General features: G+C 44.7%; 1 protein-coding gene across 1 annotated transcript; it reads right to left on the bottom strand.

The window, feature by feature from the left end:
- Positions 1-773: 773 nt before the first annotated feature.
- On the bottom strand, positions 774-4406 carry LOC148594857 (uncharacterized). Its single transcript, XM_088523521.1, has 8 exons — positions 4059-4406; positions 3679-3991; positions 3331-3500; positions 3045-3206; positions 2643-2752; positions 2020-2215; positions 1642-1759; positions 774-1267 (listed from the first exon to the last, which is right to left on the bottom strand). The coding sequence occupies exons 1-8, from the start codon at positions 4404-4406 to the stop codon at positions 774-776; spliced, it is 1911 nt and encodes a 636-aa protein (XP_088379647.1).
- Between the last annotated feature and the right edge of the window lie 9774 nt (positions 4407-14180).

Raw genomic sequence — 14180 nt, 5'->3', positions numbered from 1 at the left:
TTGAAGTTTTGATGTCTTCAGGCCTCCTAGAAGCTTTCTTTTTCTTTTCAGTCAACATCAGTGACTCTCACAGAGGAGCATCAATTGCACTTAGGAAGTCACCTGATGGAGAAAGAGTGAGCTCTGACTGCATGGCTGCATGCAAAGAGAGAATCAAAGTGCATGTGCAAGATAGGTTTGGTGCTGGTGTTTTGTTCAGCCTGCCGCTTCTGTTCCACAGTAGCTGAGAGGAAACAGTGTCGGCTCAACAGCAGGCATGACTTCAAACCAAGCGGGACTGTTGCAGAGCATGCAGCCCATGTTGCTTCCATTGAGGTGTGAGCTCCTCAGCACAGGAGCACCAAGCCTGCGCTTAAGCAGAGCTGTTTTCTTTGCCTTGAGGCTTAAGCTCTCTGCAAGCACCTGCTACCCACAGGAACCTCTTTCTTTTCTTTCCTCTTCCCTCTTCTTTGCTCTTAATTCCTGCTTTTTTCTGTCCTTTTTGACTCTACTGAGTCCAGAATGTTTCTACCTTGAGTTCTTTCCACCGTCAAACCACAATGTTTCCTTTCTGTGGTGACAGTTACAGTTTTGATGTATTTTTGCCTCCTGGAAGCAGTCCTGAAGCTGCTCCTCCTTCCCTTCCTCCTCCTCCTCCTTCCCCTCCTCCTCCTCCTCCTCCTCCTTTTTTTACTGCAGCCTGCCCATTTGTGTAAACTATTTGCCCCTTGCTTCCCTGGGCTCTGATGACTCCTGGCCCAGGTGTGGCATGCAAGAGCATGGCTGGTGGCTGCTCAGATTGTTTTGGTGGCCCACCAGCAGCGAGAGGGCACGGCGGCCGGGTGCAGGAATACCATGGAGGAGCACCGGCAAATTGGCAAGGCGCTGTCCAGGGAGCGCCTGGAGGATTCTTGGGGTGGAGCTCCACGGTAGAACTGTGCAGGCAGCAGGGCAGGCTGTTCCTCCGGGGCCTTCTCCAAGCACAGCTCTTGCTGCCCAACAGCAATGTTGTCAGCACTGGTGCCCCGAATCTGTTGCCTTGTGCTGCCTTCCAGGCACTCCTGGATGCACAAGGCTGGAACTGAGAGGCTCCTCTCCATGATGGTGTGATGGATTTCCCTAGGAGGCAGCAGCGGAGGGGCAGAGGCGCATGCTGCAATAGCCCTGCTCCTGCTGGGGCTTCTCCTAGGGGGCTCTTGCTGCCTCTCGCAGGTCTCAGGTCCACGTGCAGCTGCAGGCTCCAGGTTGCTGCTGGCCGCAGCATCTTCCAGAGCAGCCCCAGGGGGTCCTGTGGGCAGAAAGAGCCTGTTAGCAACTTCTGCATGGCTCTCTGCAGGAAAAAGGGGTCTTTGCTGGTGGGACCACACAGCCCTGGTAGATGGCAAGATGCAACCTTAGCTCTTTGGGAGGTGAGGAGCATTTCAGGAGACGCAAGAGCCTGGCCCAGGGCAAAGATCCCGCTCAGGCAGAGTGCAGTACTAGCCCAGAGTGAGCAATGCTACAAAAAGCTGAGCTCTACCAGGCTTTAACATCAGGGCTCCCCCAGCTGCACAAGCAGGGCCCCCCACCCTTGTGTGGAGGCAGCATGGTCCTTCTCAACTTCTGGCAAATGCTGCCAGACTAAAGCCCTGTCGGGAGCCATTGAGCCCTCCGCGCACCTACCTGCGGAGCTGCCGGTGTCCTCGCAGGGCTCCTCAGCAGAGGAGCTGCCAGGGAAGGCCACGTCCTCCCCGAATATCACTGCGTGGTTCTCTATGAGGACCTCCACCAGCACGGCCACCTGCACACACAAACCATGGGCGTCAGGCAAAGGGCTGCAAAGGCATCAGCGATGTTTGCTGCTCCCCACTGCTGTTTCTGTTCCCAGAGCTGTAGCTCTGCGGCTGCAGTCAGAGCTCTGCCTGTCAGGTTGCAGGTTGCCAAGCGCAGGGGCACCCCCACGCTCCCAGGGGCTGCTGCTGCTTTTGCAGTGGCTGTGGGGTGTGTGGACCTGGCTCAGAGGGGCCCAACGCGAGAAGCTCCCTGGCAACTTCCACACACCTTGTTGTTCATCGCAATCTGCAGCTGCAGGGGCAACGTGCTGTCCAGGCCTGGGCTCAGCATGCTGGGCCCGATGCAGATGGCCAGGTTTCTGGAGGTCATCTTGTTGATTGCTGCGCTCTGGCTGATGTTGTGGAGAGTGGCAAGCAAGGTGCGGAGCAAGAGGTGGTTTGCCTGGGGCAGTTCTTGAGCCACCCTGTGTCAACACAAGCACAAGGCACCCTGACTTCAGGAGGCACTGGCCGCAGCTTCTTGCTGTGAGCAAGAAGTCTCAAGTAAACTGCCACAAATGATGGTGCCTCCTCCACAGAGTATAAGGCCCCTGCTTTCTGTCACTGCTTTACACATGTCCTGTGGGAAACGCACCAAGGGCAGGTGAGCAGCTGCTTAAGTGCAAGTTCTGGAAGGGCAAGATGTTGACCAAAAGGCAGGTGTCTCAGCACAGTGCTTGTTTTTCAGGACATGGACAGTGTGAGGAAAGGAGACTTTGCCAGGAAATGCGGTGGCAGGTTTTGCAAATGCCCAACAGAACAAGGGGTCTTTGCGGGAGTCTGCCCATTTCCAGAGAAGGCCCTGAGCTCTCTCAGGCACTCCAGAACATTAGCACTGCCTACAGCACTTACTCTTTGAGCTCTGCAATCTGCTGCTCCTTGCCTGCCATCTCCAGAGCGAGCATCCACCTGTCGTAGAGGGCCGACGACAGGAGAGTAGATGGGATGTTGCGCAGGAAATCCTGCAAGGCCAAGATATGGAGATGAGGCTTTGGAGGCACCCAAAGAGGGAGCATGCGTGGCACTTGGGCTCCCCAGGAGGCGGCTTGCTTTGAGCTCCCTGCTCTCCAACTGCACAAGCAGTGGGCTGTGCGAATTCCTGCTCCTTCGGCACAGACTTGGCTGAGTGCAAAGAGAGTCCTCGTGCCTATCAGCCTCCATTCAACCCCAAAATTGCCGTCACCCTCCCAGAGGGGGCAGCTGGGGACAAGGAGGAGGTGGAGAAGGACTGAGCTGCAGGGCAGAAGAGGTCACCTTTAAGAGAGCAGCCAGGAGGTTCACTGGCTTGCTCTCTAGGTCCACATGGATTCCTGCGTTGAGGGCCTGCCTTAGCTCCCGCCGATCTTTCTCGCTTGCAGCGATGCGGAAGATGCCCTCTGTGGCAGGTCCCTCCCTGTTCAGGATGACTAGGAGATCCTGCCGGGAAAAGCAAACAGAAGGATTCCTGGGGTGTAGAAAGACCGCTAGTGATGGGAGCTTCAGGCCTGGCTGCAGAGAAGTGCGTGTGGAGGCCAGATCCACACTGGCCTGTTTGACATACCTGAACTGGCTGGGGAAGGCTCCCCTCTTCCCCACAGAGCCGTTCCAGAGGCTGCCCAAAGAGCATGCTCTGGAGGACAGGCTCTGGCTGCTCCGGGCCGTTCCCGCTGGCAGAGCTGCGTCTGCGGGAAAACGGCCACCGGAACCTCCTCCTCCGGGGAGGCCCGCGAGCTGCTGGCGAGAGGAAAGCAGGAGTGAGCTTCCAAAGCAGGGGCAGAGCTGTGTGCGAGCAGCGCCGAGAGCTGCCGCCTGCGGAGCAGAGCAGAGCAGCGCGGGGCTCTGCGCGGGGCTCCGTGGGGAGCGCTAAGGGAGAGGGCAGCTGCTCTGCTGCTCTTCCCAGCCCACTCACCGGGCGCACGGCAGAGTCCGTCCTCAGGAGCCGCGGGGACCAGAGCAGCTCCTTGTGCAGAAGCAGCCTGCAAGAAACGGGCTCCGTTCACAGGGCCGCCCGCAGCAGTGAAGGCTGCAGGAGCCCCGCAGAGCCAGCCCTGCCGCCCACAGCCCCCGGGCGCTTTGCGGGGCTGGAGGGTGCTGCGAAGGAGCAGCCCCGCACAAGGTGCCCAAACGTGGCCCAGGGCAGCCACTGGCTCTGCCTCTGGCTGGGGAAGCTTCTCCCAGGCTGGTCCACTGGGCAGCAGCCGCTGTCTCCAGCCCTTCAGCCCCTACCACCTCCCCTGGGAAACACAGATATCTCCTGGCAGCATCCACAAGGTGCTGGCAGCTGCTCACCTCTGCCAAAAGGGAGGATTTTCTGCCCACAAGCTCAACGTTGGTGCCAAGCACCATGGAGCCAGAGGCCCCAGATGAGGCCTGCAAGCTGGGAGCGGGGTCGGGAGAGCCCCGCGTGCCGCAGCAGATGAGCTGCCCCATGGTGCTGCAAACGGCCAGATGACCACGCCGAGCAGCACCAGGAGCTGAGCAGGCCTCAAAAAACACCGGGACCACTGTCCCCCGTGCGTAAGAGTGCCAATTAGCTGGGAGCTCACGTCTCCCTGCTTTCTCACGCCGGCACAGCAACGCACTGGGGCACGGGCGGGCGCTGCAGGCAGAGGCCACCTCTGTGCCACTGACGCACATTGTGACACGGTGGCCGCTCTGTGATGCGCTAGGGAGCAGGACACAGGGGCGGTGGGGGCACAGGGCAGCCTGCCTGCATGGCTGCAATGGCCCTGCAAGTCCTGGCACAGCTAGAGCAGCTTTGGAGTTGTCCAGGAGGAGGACCTGTTCTCGGTACAAAACCAGGGCCCAAACAGTGCCCCAGAATCCCAACTTTCACACTTCTTCTGCACTCAGTCAACCTAGAGGTCAATGTCCTCTTTAGGTGTCTCAACGTAGCATGAACATGTGAAAGGGAAAGTAAAAGAACTACCATCTGAACTTGTAGAAGACCCCCAGATCGTTCTCATTTGGTATTCCAGAACATCTGCGCATACGCATCAGTGGAACTATCTCCCACAACAGGGCAGATGTCTTAGCTGTGTTGAGAGTTGGTTGATGAGTAGTGAGAAAAATAGAAAGACGTACTTTTAAATAGTGAAAGAATTGTTTGCCTGGAATAAAACCATTAACTACCTATGCCTTTTGACTCAAGATGATTGTGACTTCAGTTTTCCAGGAAGAAATTTTGGGCTGACAATGATCTGGACCCACTTGGCAGGTTCATTTGATGTCATTTTGTTACATGCTGCACAGCCCAGGTGCTCTATCTCAAAGTAACCGCCCAACTGCAGGATTTGGGCACGTAACCCGGTTTCCTGGTTTTCAGATTATATTTCTTTGTACATCTTCTTCAAATCCTTTTTTAAGTACCCTTTTTTCAGAGCATCCCTTGATGCTCTACAAACAGAAAATTGCAGGTATGAAAAGTGATGGCTTTCAATTTCTGCTCTTCCTTCTCATTTATCATCAGAGTAGTCATTGCTCAGCAGTAAGGATCCTGAAAAACGAAGAAGCATCCCCCTCTAAAGAGGGTTTAGCCCCATCCAAGAAGGGTTTAGCCCCATCCTGCCAACATCCGCCCCTGCCCCCATCCTTTTTAAATTCTTCTTTACAGTATTTGTACATGTTGATCAGATCTTCTCTCAGTCTTCTCTAGGCTAAACAGGCTCAACTTGCTTAGTCTTTCCTCATACAATAGATGCTTCAGTTCCTTAATCATCTTCATTGCTCTACCTTGGACCCTCTCTAGAAGTTCCAAGCCCTTCTTGTACTGTAAACTTTAACAATGCACAATAGTGTTTAACTTCTTTTCATGCAATTTTGTGTTTAAAAAAAATGCGTATTTAAGATACTATACACATTTTTATCTATATTACAAATATATAACCAATATTTAAAGCTTATTGTTGTGTGCTTATTCAGCTGTAATGATGTTTTATCCACTTCTTGAACCTTTAAGCAAATTGTCAACTTAGCTAGGAGAAAAAAATCTGCCAAATAAAGATGAGTTTACAAAAATACATTCCTCTAATTAAACTAGTGAAAGTAATAATTAAAATAGTTCCTTCACTCAGAATAAATCAGCTTTCGTATCCAAGACTTGCCAATAAATTGGAACATTTTGTCCTGATATGCAGTAGATTTCAGTTTGATGAAAAAACAGGGGCTTGAGATAGGACAGAATTTATGTGGTGCAAAAGTTTCTGTTTTTCCCAGATGCACTGAGATACTGGTGAATGAAATCTCTTTTCTTTGAATATGTTGCAATATGGTTTGAATAGTACTTGATTCAGGACGTAGGAATATTATTGGGAAGGCATCAAATTACTGCATAGTGTAAATTTTTCCTCCACTGGTGACCTGTTGTGTCTGATTAAGTGTAATTGCAAATGTAATTTCTGAAGAGTTCTGCAAGTGCAAAGCAAAGTTAGTTAACTTCAGCACTGCATTTTAAGGCTTTTTGAGTTTCTACATCTTGGTGAACTATGTAGCCCAGTGGACTTTAGGATGCATACTCATACTCTCATACCTTTCACCAGAGGAGACTTTTTAGTGGTAGAATATAAATTAGCCCTATTTTTCTAGCTCAATTTTTAAATGATTTAACTTAAATTAATTCCCTATATAGATATTTTTCATTAGGTTTACTCTGTTTAAATTAATGTATTTTGGATCAGGAAATTAAAATAAATTATTTTCATATGGAATTTTACTGCATAGTTTTGAAACCTAGGTTAAAATGCTGAAGCTTTTCCTAAATTGACAAGGCCTACATCAGGTGTAATTTTATGGAGCCTGGATCTACTCACATATGTGCCTAGTTTATCAAGATGATGAAAAACACCTGAATTTACTGCTATCTTTTTGTATGGACTTTCAAGAAAATATATAAAAAAAAATGCGTCAAGTTTGGAAGCACAAAATCTATGCCAAATCTTTCATGCTGTGTTGTAAAAAAAAAAAAAAAAAAAAAAAAAAAAAGAAAGAAAAAGGCAATATTATCAGGCAGCGTTGTTTTTTGCAAACCTTCAGTAACATGTGGGCCACCCAAAGTGAGTGTGTGAATTGTGATATTATTTTGGACAAAAGAAGTTGTTTTCTGGAGAGTGTGTGTGTCTTGTAATTAAATTCAAATCTGAAAATAGAAGGAACAGGGAGAATTTTAATAATAGTATGTGTATTTTGTGGGTTTATAAGAATATCTCTGTCTATGAGATATTTATGTGTGTCTCCACTTTCATCTCCAGTGTTAATGTTCAGTGAAATAAGTATTCTGAGATAGTCTTCATTATAAATTACTCTTGGCAGCAAGGGAAGCTGTTACTAAGAAATGAAAAAGATGCACAGAGGGAGATGTAAAGCTAAACAGATAAGTCTTCAGGCTCCTATCCTGGAAGGACTTGACTGAAATTGGTCAAAAGTAAAACAAATCTGATGAATTCACAAATGCCAGTTCATCAATATGTCAAAAATCATGTTCTAAATTATGTGGCTATATTGAAGTTTTGAGTGGAAATTGAAGTTGGAAGATAGTCTTATTTCAGGTAAAGTTTGCATTCCTATGTGAGAGTAGTTATCCATCTAAACAGAATTAAACCAAATTTGAAACCAGTAGGACGAAAAAGTATTTTATGAAACCATCAATTCTGAACGTATATTAGTATTAACGATGTGAGGGGTTGTATGTATTTTTCTTAACACAGAGTTCATTGTTATTGATTCATACCATGAGCTTAAGGATTCTTACAGTACTATTAAGTGTATAAGAAACTTTCTATACACCAGAGTAAAGGTAATTAGAAAAATCCTCATCTTCACTGGGCTTTAAATTTGCAGCTCAGTGTCTCGGTTGCAACCAGCACTGCACTGAGGAAAAATGAACGACTTCAGTGAGCAGTGGATCTGATGCGCTGAATCCACCTCCTTACAAGCATATTCTTTGCATTAATCTCCATAATCTTCTCAGGATTTTTTTCCCCTCAAACCTCCTACACATTCTCTATCTTATCCATTGGCAGTAGAAATAAAACACTTGTCATATTGTTCTGTGAACACAGTGATTTTGCAATCAGGGACTAGTGATTTTGAATTTTTGCAAGAGTGCTTTCTTCAGTTCTTAAAACCAATTTATTTTGTTTATATGATATCAATGGGTGATATGTTCCCTCCTATTCTGTATGCAACCCTGCTTTTTGTCAGGAAAAGCACTTTCCATACATCCTCTCACATGGTTTTTTTAGCATCTTCCTCCCTTTCCTGGAGGCCGTGTGGGAGCTGCCATTCTTCCCTTTGATTCCGGAGGGAAACTTGGTGCAGGCTGTTGAGTTTGGTCTCCATGGACAACGTTGCTAAGTTTTATAAGCCTTAAAGTTACACTTGGATGAAAGCAAAAATTCAAAAGCCAAGAAGAAAATCTAATGTAGTAGTAATGTTATTGTTTCTCTTCTGCTCACTCTTGCCATTTGTGTCTAACACTGAGTGGTATAGGATGACTCAGACTACAGGGACATATTCACGAATTCAAAGCATTAAAGTAGAAAGCTTGTGTTACCCCTCACTCCCACCTCCCTGTCTCTCTCTTTTTCCTTTTTCTCTACTTTTTATATATATATATATGTTTATTTTATTTTATTTTTACATTTTCCTTTTCTGGCAAATATGGGTAAACATTAGATGTTAGGAATTTGAACATGTTGATCAGAGTATATCAGTAGGCATAAATCACATTTAGATGTGAACAAAAATATTTCACATAAGACATATTCTACAATAGATGCATTTTAAGTAGGTCCCTCATGCTGATAAATGCGTTTAAAGGTATCACAGCTATATTTCAACATTGCCTGTTTTTATTGGGATTCAGTTTAGTTTTGCAATTCCTCCTAATAAGTGTAGTTATGTGATGTGTTGTTAATTTCCAGCATGCTTCCAGCTGTAATCACTCTGACATAAAATTTCAACCGCTACAAAACTGGTATGCTTCTGCTGCTAATATTTTGAATCTTAACAAACTCTACATGGGCTACTCCCATGTCATTGTCAAATGCTTGTTAACAAAAGGGCTGTATGACTAATTAATTTTCCAGGACATCCACAAAACTCGAAAAAGAATCCATTCTGAATCAAGCAGTATGAATTTCTTTCTTATCACCAACCAAACAACTCCTCCCCTAGACCCCATACTTGGTCAGAAGAACTATTTTGTCTAATATGAAACAGAAAGACAAAATTATTTAGGTATCTTTAACAGAAGAAAATCAGTTGATGAACTTATATAGCTCTCACAGAATAATTATGATTTCCATGTTACAAAATAACCTCTCTATGGCATTCTGCATTCAGCATTAAGGAAGAAAATATCTTTCAAGTCCTGCTCTACTTTAATGGACTTTAAATCTAAGTCAAAGTTTAAATCTAACAGAGCATGTAAATACCTTAAATACTGAGCAACAGATGAATCATTTCACAGTTATCTCTGATACAGGGAATTTTACATGTTTTATATGGAGTAGAAAAGCTTTGTTTGGACAAAGTGGAGGAAAAAAAAAACAAAAACAACAACAACAAAATGTTACTTCGGACGATGCCTTTAGATGTAAGAATTCAAATCCCTGCAGTTACAGAGATATGAGACTTGAATGTGATGTTTTTGCAACTCATTTATGTGGCTTATTGCTAATTTCTCTTAACAGGTATCCAGATTGCACAAGATAATCTACCAATTCTAATATGTATCTGGAGTACAGGGACATGGTTTCTTCTCGTATTCCAAGTTGAACCTGGCTTTTTAAATTCAGTACAGATCCTGTAATTCAACTATACATTTTTCTCTCTTTTTTTTTTTTTCATATGGCTTTAACACTGCATGGAAATGCATTCTATGATCATATACTGTTCATGGAGAACAGCCAGCACACAGACTCCACTCATACTCATGAATCCTATGAAACCTTGAAACAAAGTGATTTTTTTTCAAGATTAGAGACACAATCCTGGAGGTTCATACTCCATTCCCCCACATCTCCACAGCAGAAATACATGTGGATTTAATCTCATCTGCCTATGGAGATGGAGATGATACAGTTTATTTCTTCTTCTCCCTTCTTTCTTTCTTTCTTTTTTTTTTTTTTTTAAATAGGTGCCCATAAAAGTAAGTACAGTGTCAAATGTGTAAATACTTGGGATGCAGTTCTGCTGCAGCCTAAATTGATGCAGATTTGGAGCACCAAGCCTGTGAAATTATGTAAGTGACTAAAGAATGAGACCTTTGCTTGGAAAACTGTGTTGATTAACAAAGAAAAAATACAGTCTGATCAACTTGTATTCCCCTGTTTTCTCTTCTAAAGCATTGGTAGCTTACTAATGCTACCATGCTAATGACTTAAATAAAATGCAGGAATGTCCTTAGGCAGTTGAAAAATGGCTCTCTCTATTAGTAAACAGACTATTCCCTGAGGTGCTTTTGAAGGTGACAGTTATCCCCTCAGAGAATTTCCAGGCATGTTCAGGAGTCAGAACATCTCATGGATTGGTTTCAAAAAAACAGTTTGCGTTGGGCCCCCATGGGTAGTGGAAGAGAAGTGGACAAACTTTTGCAGGTTGTTCCATGTCTCTGTGCCCCCCAAAAAATCTAGAATATGTTTAATAAGTAAATTAACATGCTAATGTCAAAGTCTACATTCAGAAGTCATTTACAAATTTACATTCCTTAGATATTTACTCAAAAGTTTTAATAAGAAACCAAAATTTTTGTATATTTCATGCAAGTATTTTTTTAAGTAAATCATTGGTAGTTATGTAACTACACCACATGCAAGATTGCAAGTTTTTGAGGGGTTTTTGGCTGCAAAAAAGGAACAGAAGAGCCACAGTTTGTAAGGCAGTGAGCATTGCTGAAAATCCTATGGTCAGTAAATGCTCTTGAATACAAGGGTGAGGCTCCAGTGGCCTCACCAAACATCCAGTGGATTTATAAGGATTTAAACCACTCTTTCGCATGCTCTTAGGAATATATCTTTAAAAAGTTGTCTATTATAATAGGTGAAATAAAATTTGTATCAGGTACAGCCATCAATCTATGTATCTTCTGTGAATCAGTGTGTCACCTCTCACATGTCATCTGTGAAACATTGACTTCCTAGTGCATACCGACAAGGCAAAGGGAAGCTCACTGCTGGAAGTAGTGAAAGATACACTTGTGTAATGCTTCAGTCCTATGAAAACACATGGACTGTGTGTGATATTTTTATCAGCTCTACTCTTCACTTTAGCACTTTCAACCTAATGAACAGACCTGAATTTGAGATATTAAAAGGACGGTTTTGTTTATGGCAACTAGAAGAGGAAGTTGACGTGCACAGGAAAAAAAAAAAAAAAAGTTGCTTTTTGATTCCTACAATATGAGTCTGTAATATTTCTGAGAAAATTAAATAAATCTGATTCACAGGGATATTCACAGCAGACAGAGAACTGGACTCACAATCAATTAAGAAAATCAGTCTATTTATTCTACTGAGGTGAAGGATTCACATACACTCCCAGGACAGTAGCAAGTGTCAGTATCTGGCTAATGCTCCTGTTCTGTTCTTTTATGTTTTCTATATGTAATGTAAAATTGCTTTGTGTATTCAAGCTTCTAGTCATTTGGGAGAAAAAAAAAAGATCCTGTTTATCATTATGTAACCTTCTTGGATCCTTAAAGGAAGTTTCTTAATGGATTCAAGACTAGCAGCTGAGCCACCCTTCCTGCCTTTTGCTTGGCCAACTGCAATGTGGGAAATTAATTCAACCTTTTTTCTGGGAAGCTCCTAAAAATGCTGCCTGAACACCTATATAATTGTCTGACTCCTTGCGAGAAAATTGCACAAGGGGAAATTAGAGAAAAACTACAACCTAACAGAAGTTATGACATTACAGAGGCTTGCTTGAGGTGAGAGACAATTATTACTTTCAGGGTGGTTGGAATGTGTGGAATCTACTTCTCCATGATTCCCTTGACAACACAATCTGCTCTCGTAGCACATGCTAATAAGAGTAAATGAAGAGTGAAGCAGAGCAAGGACACCATGGCCAAACTTTGTTGTCTTCCCTGCAGAGGTGGTAATCTGGTGGTGCTGTGCAGACGATGAGTGAAGGGAGGGTGGAACAGAGTGAAGGCACCACAGCCAAACTCTGTTGTACTGCCTGCAGAGGTGTCAACCTGGTCGTACCATGCAGCTGATGGGCCACATAGTGTGCTGGGCCAACAATGGTGGCAGATGGACTTTGCTCAAACTTCGCAATCTAATCTCTTTATAATACCAACACACAACCACATTCCAGAAGTTATCCGCTTCCAAGGAACGACCATTCCTCATTGAGCATGCTCTTTAGATTTTCAATTAACTCAGAAGATTTTTAAACCAATCAAGAGCAAAAGTATGACTAGAGTCACTTAAGCTCCGCTTAACTGTAAAAATATATATATATATAAGGTGAACTAAGGAGAGGTATAGGATGAAGAATCAGGTGGTAAGGAGGAAGAAGGAGAAAGAGGAACTAAGAAAGGAGGCGGAGAGGGGGAAGACTTCATCGTAACTTCTGGATCAGTCGACAGGCTGAACCCCTTTCCTGCCGTCAGATCAGGACACTGCCTGAGGAGACTCCTCAAGACTGAAAGGCCATTCCCATCTGCTGAGTGAGTGATGTTTGCACATTTGTATGCCAGGCACTATCTAAGAACCGCACACTGTAATAGAGAATTTCCTGTACTGACATCTGAAACCTGTTGCATTTGAATAAATTGTGCTATTCATGAACTCGATTGCTTGTTTTGAAGGCAATCGGATGAAACAGTTGACAGGCTGTTCTTGAACCTGATACTGCCAGAGTCAGGCCTATAGCTGATCATACTATTTGGGAATTTGATTTGCTGTTTGGAAGGCAATTGGACCTACAGTTGACAGACTGTGAATCTGGTACTGCCAGAGTTGAGCTTACAGTTGATCACACTATTTGGGAACTCGATTTGCTCCTAGGAAGGTGACTGGACCTACAATTGGCAGACTGTTCATGGATTCGGTACTGCCAGAGTCAGTCTTATAGTTACCACAGTATTTGGTATCCCTATTAAGAGATGAGTCCAGCCGCCTCCAGTCCCTCTAACCATTGAGGATCGGGTGGAACGCAAGGGGATTCATCTCTTACCAAATTTGCTTCTCCCATCAAACCACAACACTCTTTTATGTTTCATTTCTGCTGAATATCTGTGTTCACTCATGTTTGCTTGTGTTCAAATATTTGAGGGAGTAGTAGAAAAGGAGTCAGCCAATATGTTCTTAAAGAAGTAGCAGAGATGCAGCCAAACTCTGGAAATATAACTTATGATGTTGAAACATCATAGTTGAAACATCAGGCTGATGAAGGTTAGGAATCCACCTAGCATCTCTCTCTCTATATATATATATATAAAATAATAATATATACACATATGTATATATAGATGAAAAGGCTTCTTTTGTGGAAAGACAAATGAGACAGTAAGTGGAAGGAGGTCAGATCAACGACCTGTAACTTCGTTATTGTGGTGATCATATCATATTGTGGTGATCAGCCCTGGTGAGGCCGCATCTGAAGTATTGTGTCCAGTTCTGGGCTCCACAGTATGAGAGGGATGTGGAGCTGCTGGAGAGAGTCCAGCGCAGGGCCACGAGGATGATCAGGGGCCTGGAACATCTGCCCTATGAGGAGAGGCTGAGGGAGCTGGGCCTGTTCAGCCTGGAGAAGAGAAGGCTGAGAGGGGATCTAGTCAGTGTCTATAAGTACCTCAAGGGAGGGAGTGCAGAGGATGGTGCTGGTCTCTTTTCAGTGGTGGCCACTGATAGGACTAGAGGAAATGGCTGGAAACTGAAACACCAAAAATTCCATAGGAACTTAAGGAAAAATTTCTTAACAGTGAGGGTGACAGAGCACTGGAACAGGCTGCCCAGAGAGGTTGTGGAGTCTCCTTCTCTGGAGATCTTCAAAACCTGCTTGGACGCAGTCCTGTGCCACATGTTCTAGGTGACCCTGCATGTGCAGGGGGGTCGGACCAGATGATCTCTAGAGGTCCCTTCCAACCCTAAGCATTCTATGATTCTATGATATTTTTGCAAGCCCTGTGGTCATATAGAATATAGTTGCAGGCAGTTGGCCTTTGCACATGTGTAGAACTGTGAGATGGACCAGAAAACTGTCCGAGTGGCTAAACTGATTTGTCTGACAAGAAATATTAAACTTTTATGTGCACACTTTCTGAATGGCTTTGCAAGTCTTTACGACATAGCCTAAAGCAACACATAATGCAGTAGCTGTTGGCTTACTTGAATTCTGAGTGAGTGAAGTTACACATGCCATCGTTATAAAAGAAGGAAACGGATTTATAGGATACTTTTT

This window comes from Tinamus guttatus, unplaced genomic scaffold, assembly GCF_059628265.1.
Source record: "Tinamus guttatus ecotype Peru unplaced genomic scaffold, ASM5962826v1 Tinamus_guttatus_pri_ptg000193l, whole genome shotgun sequence".
NCBI classification, from domain to species: domain Eukaryota; kingdom Metazoa; phylum Chordata; class Aves; order Tinamiformes; family Tinamidae; genus Tinamus; species Tinamus guttatus.
Note: the sequence above shows the minus strand (reverse complement) of the source record. Positions and strands in the feature narration are given on the sequence as shown.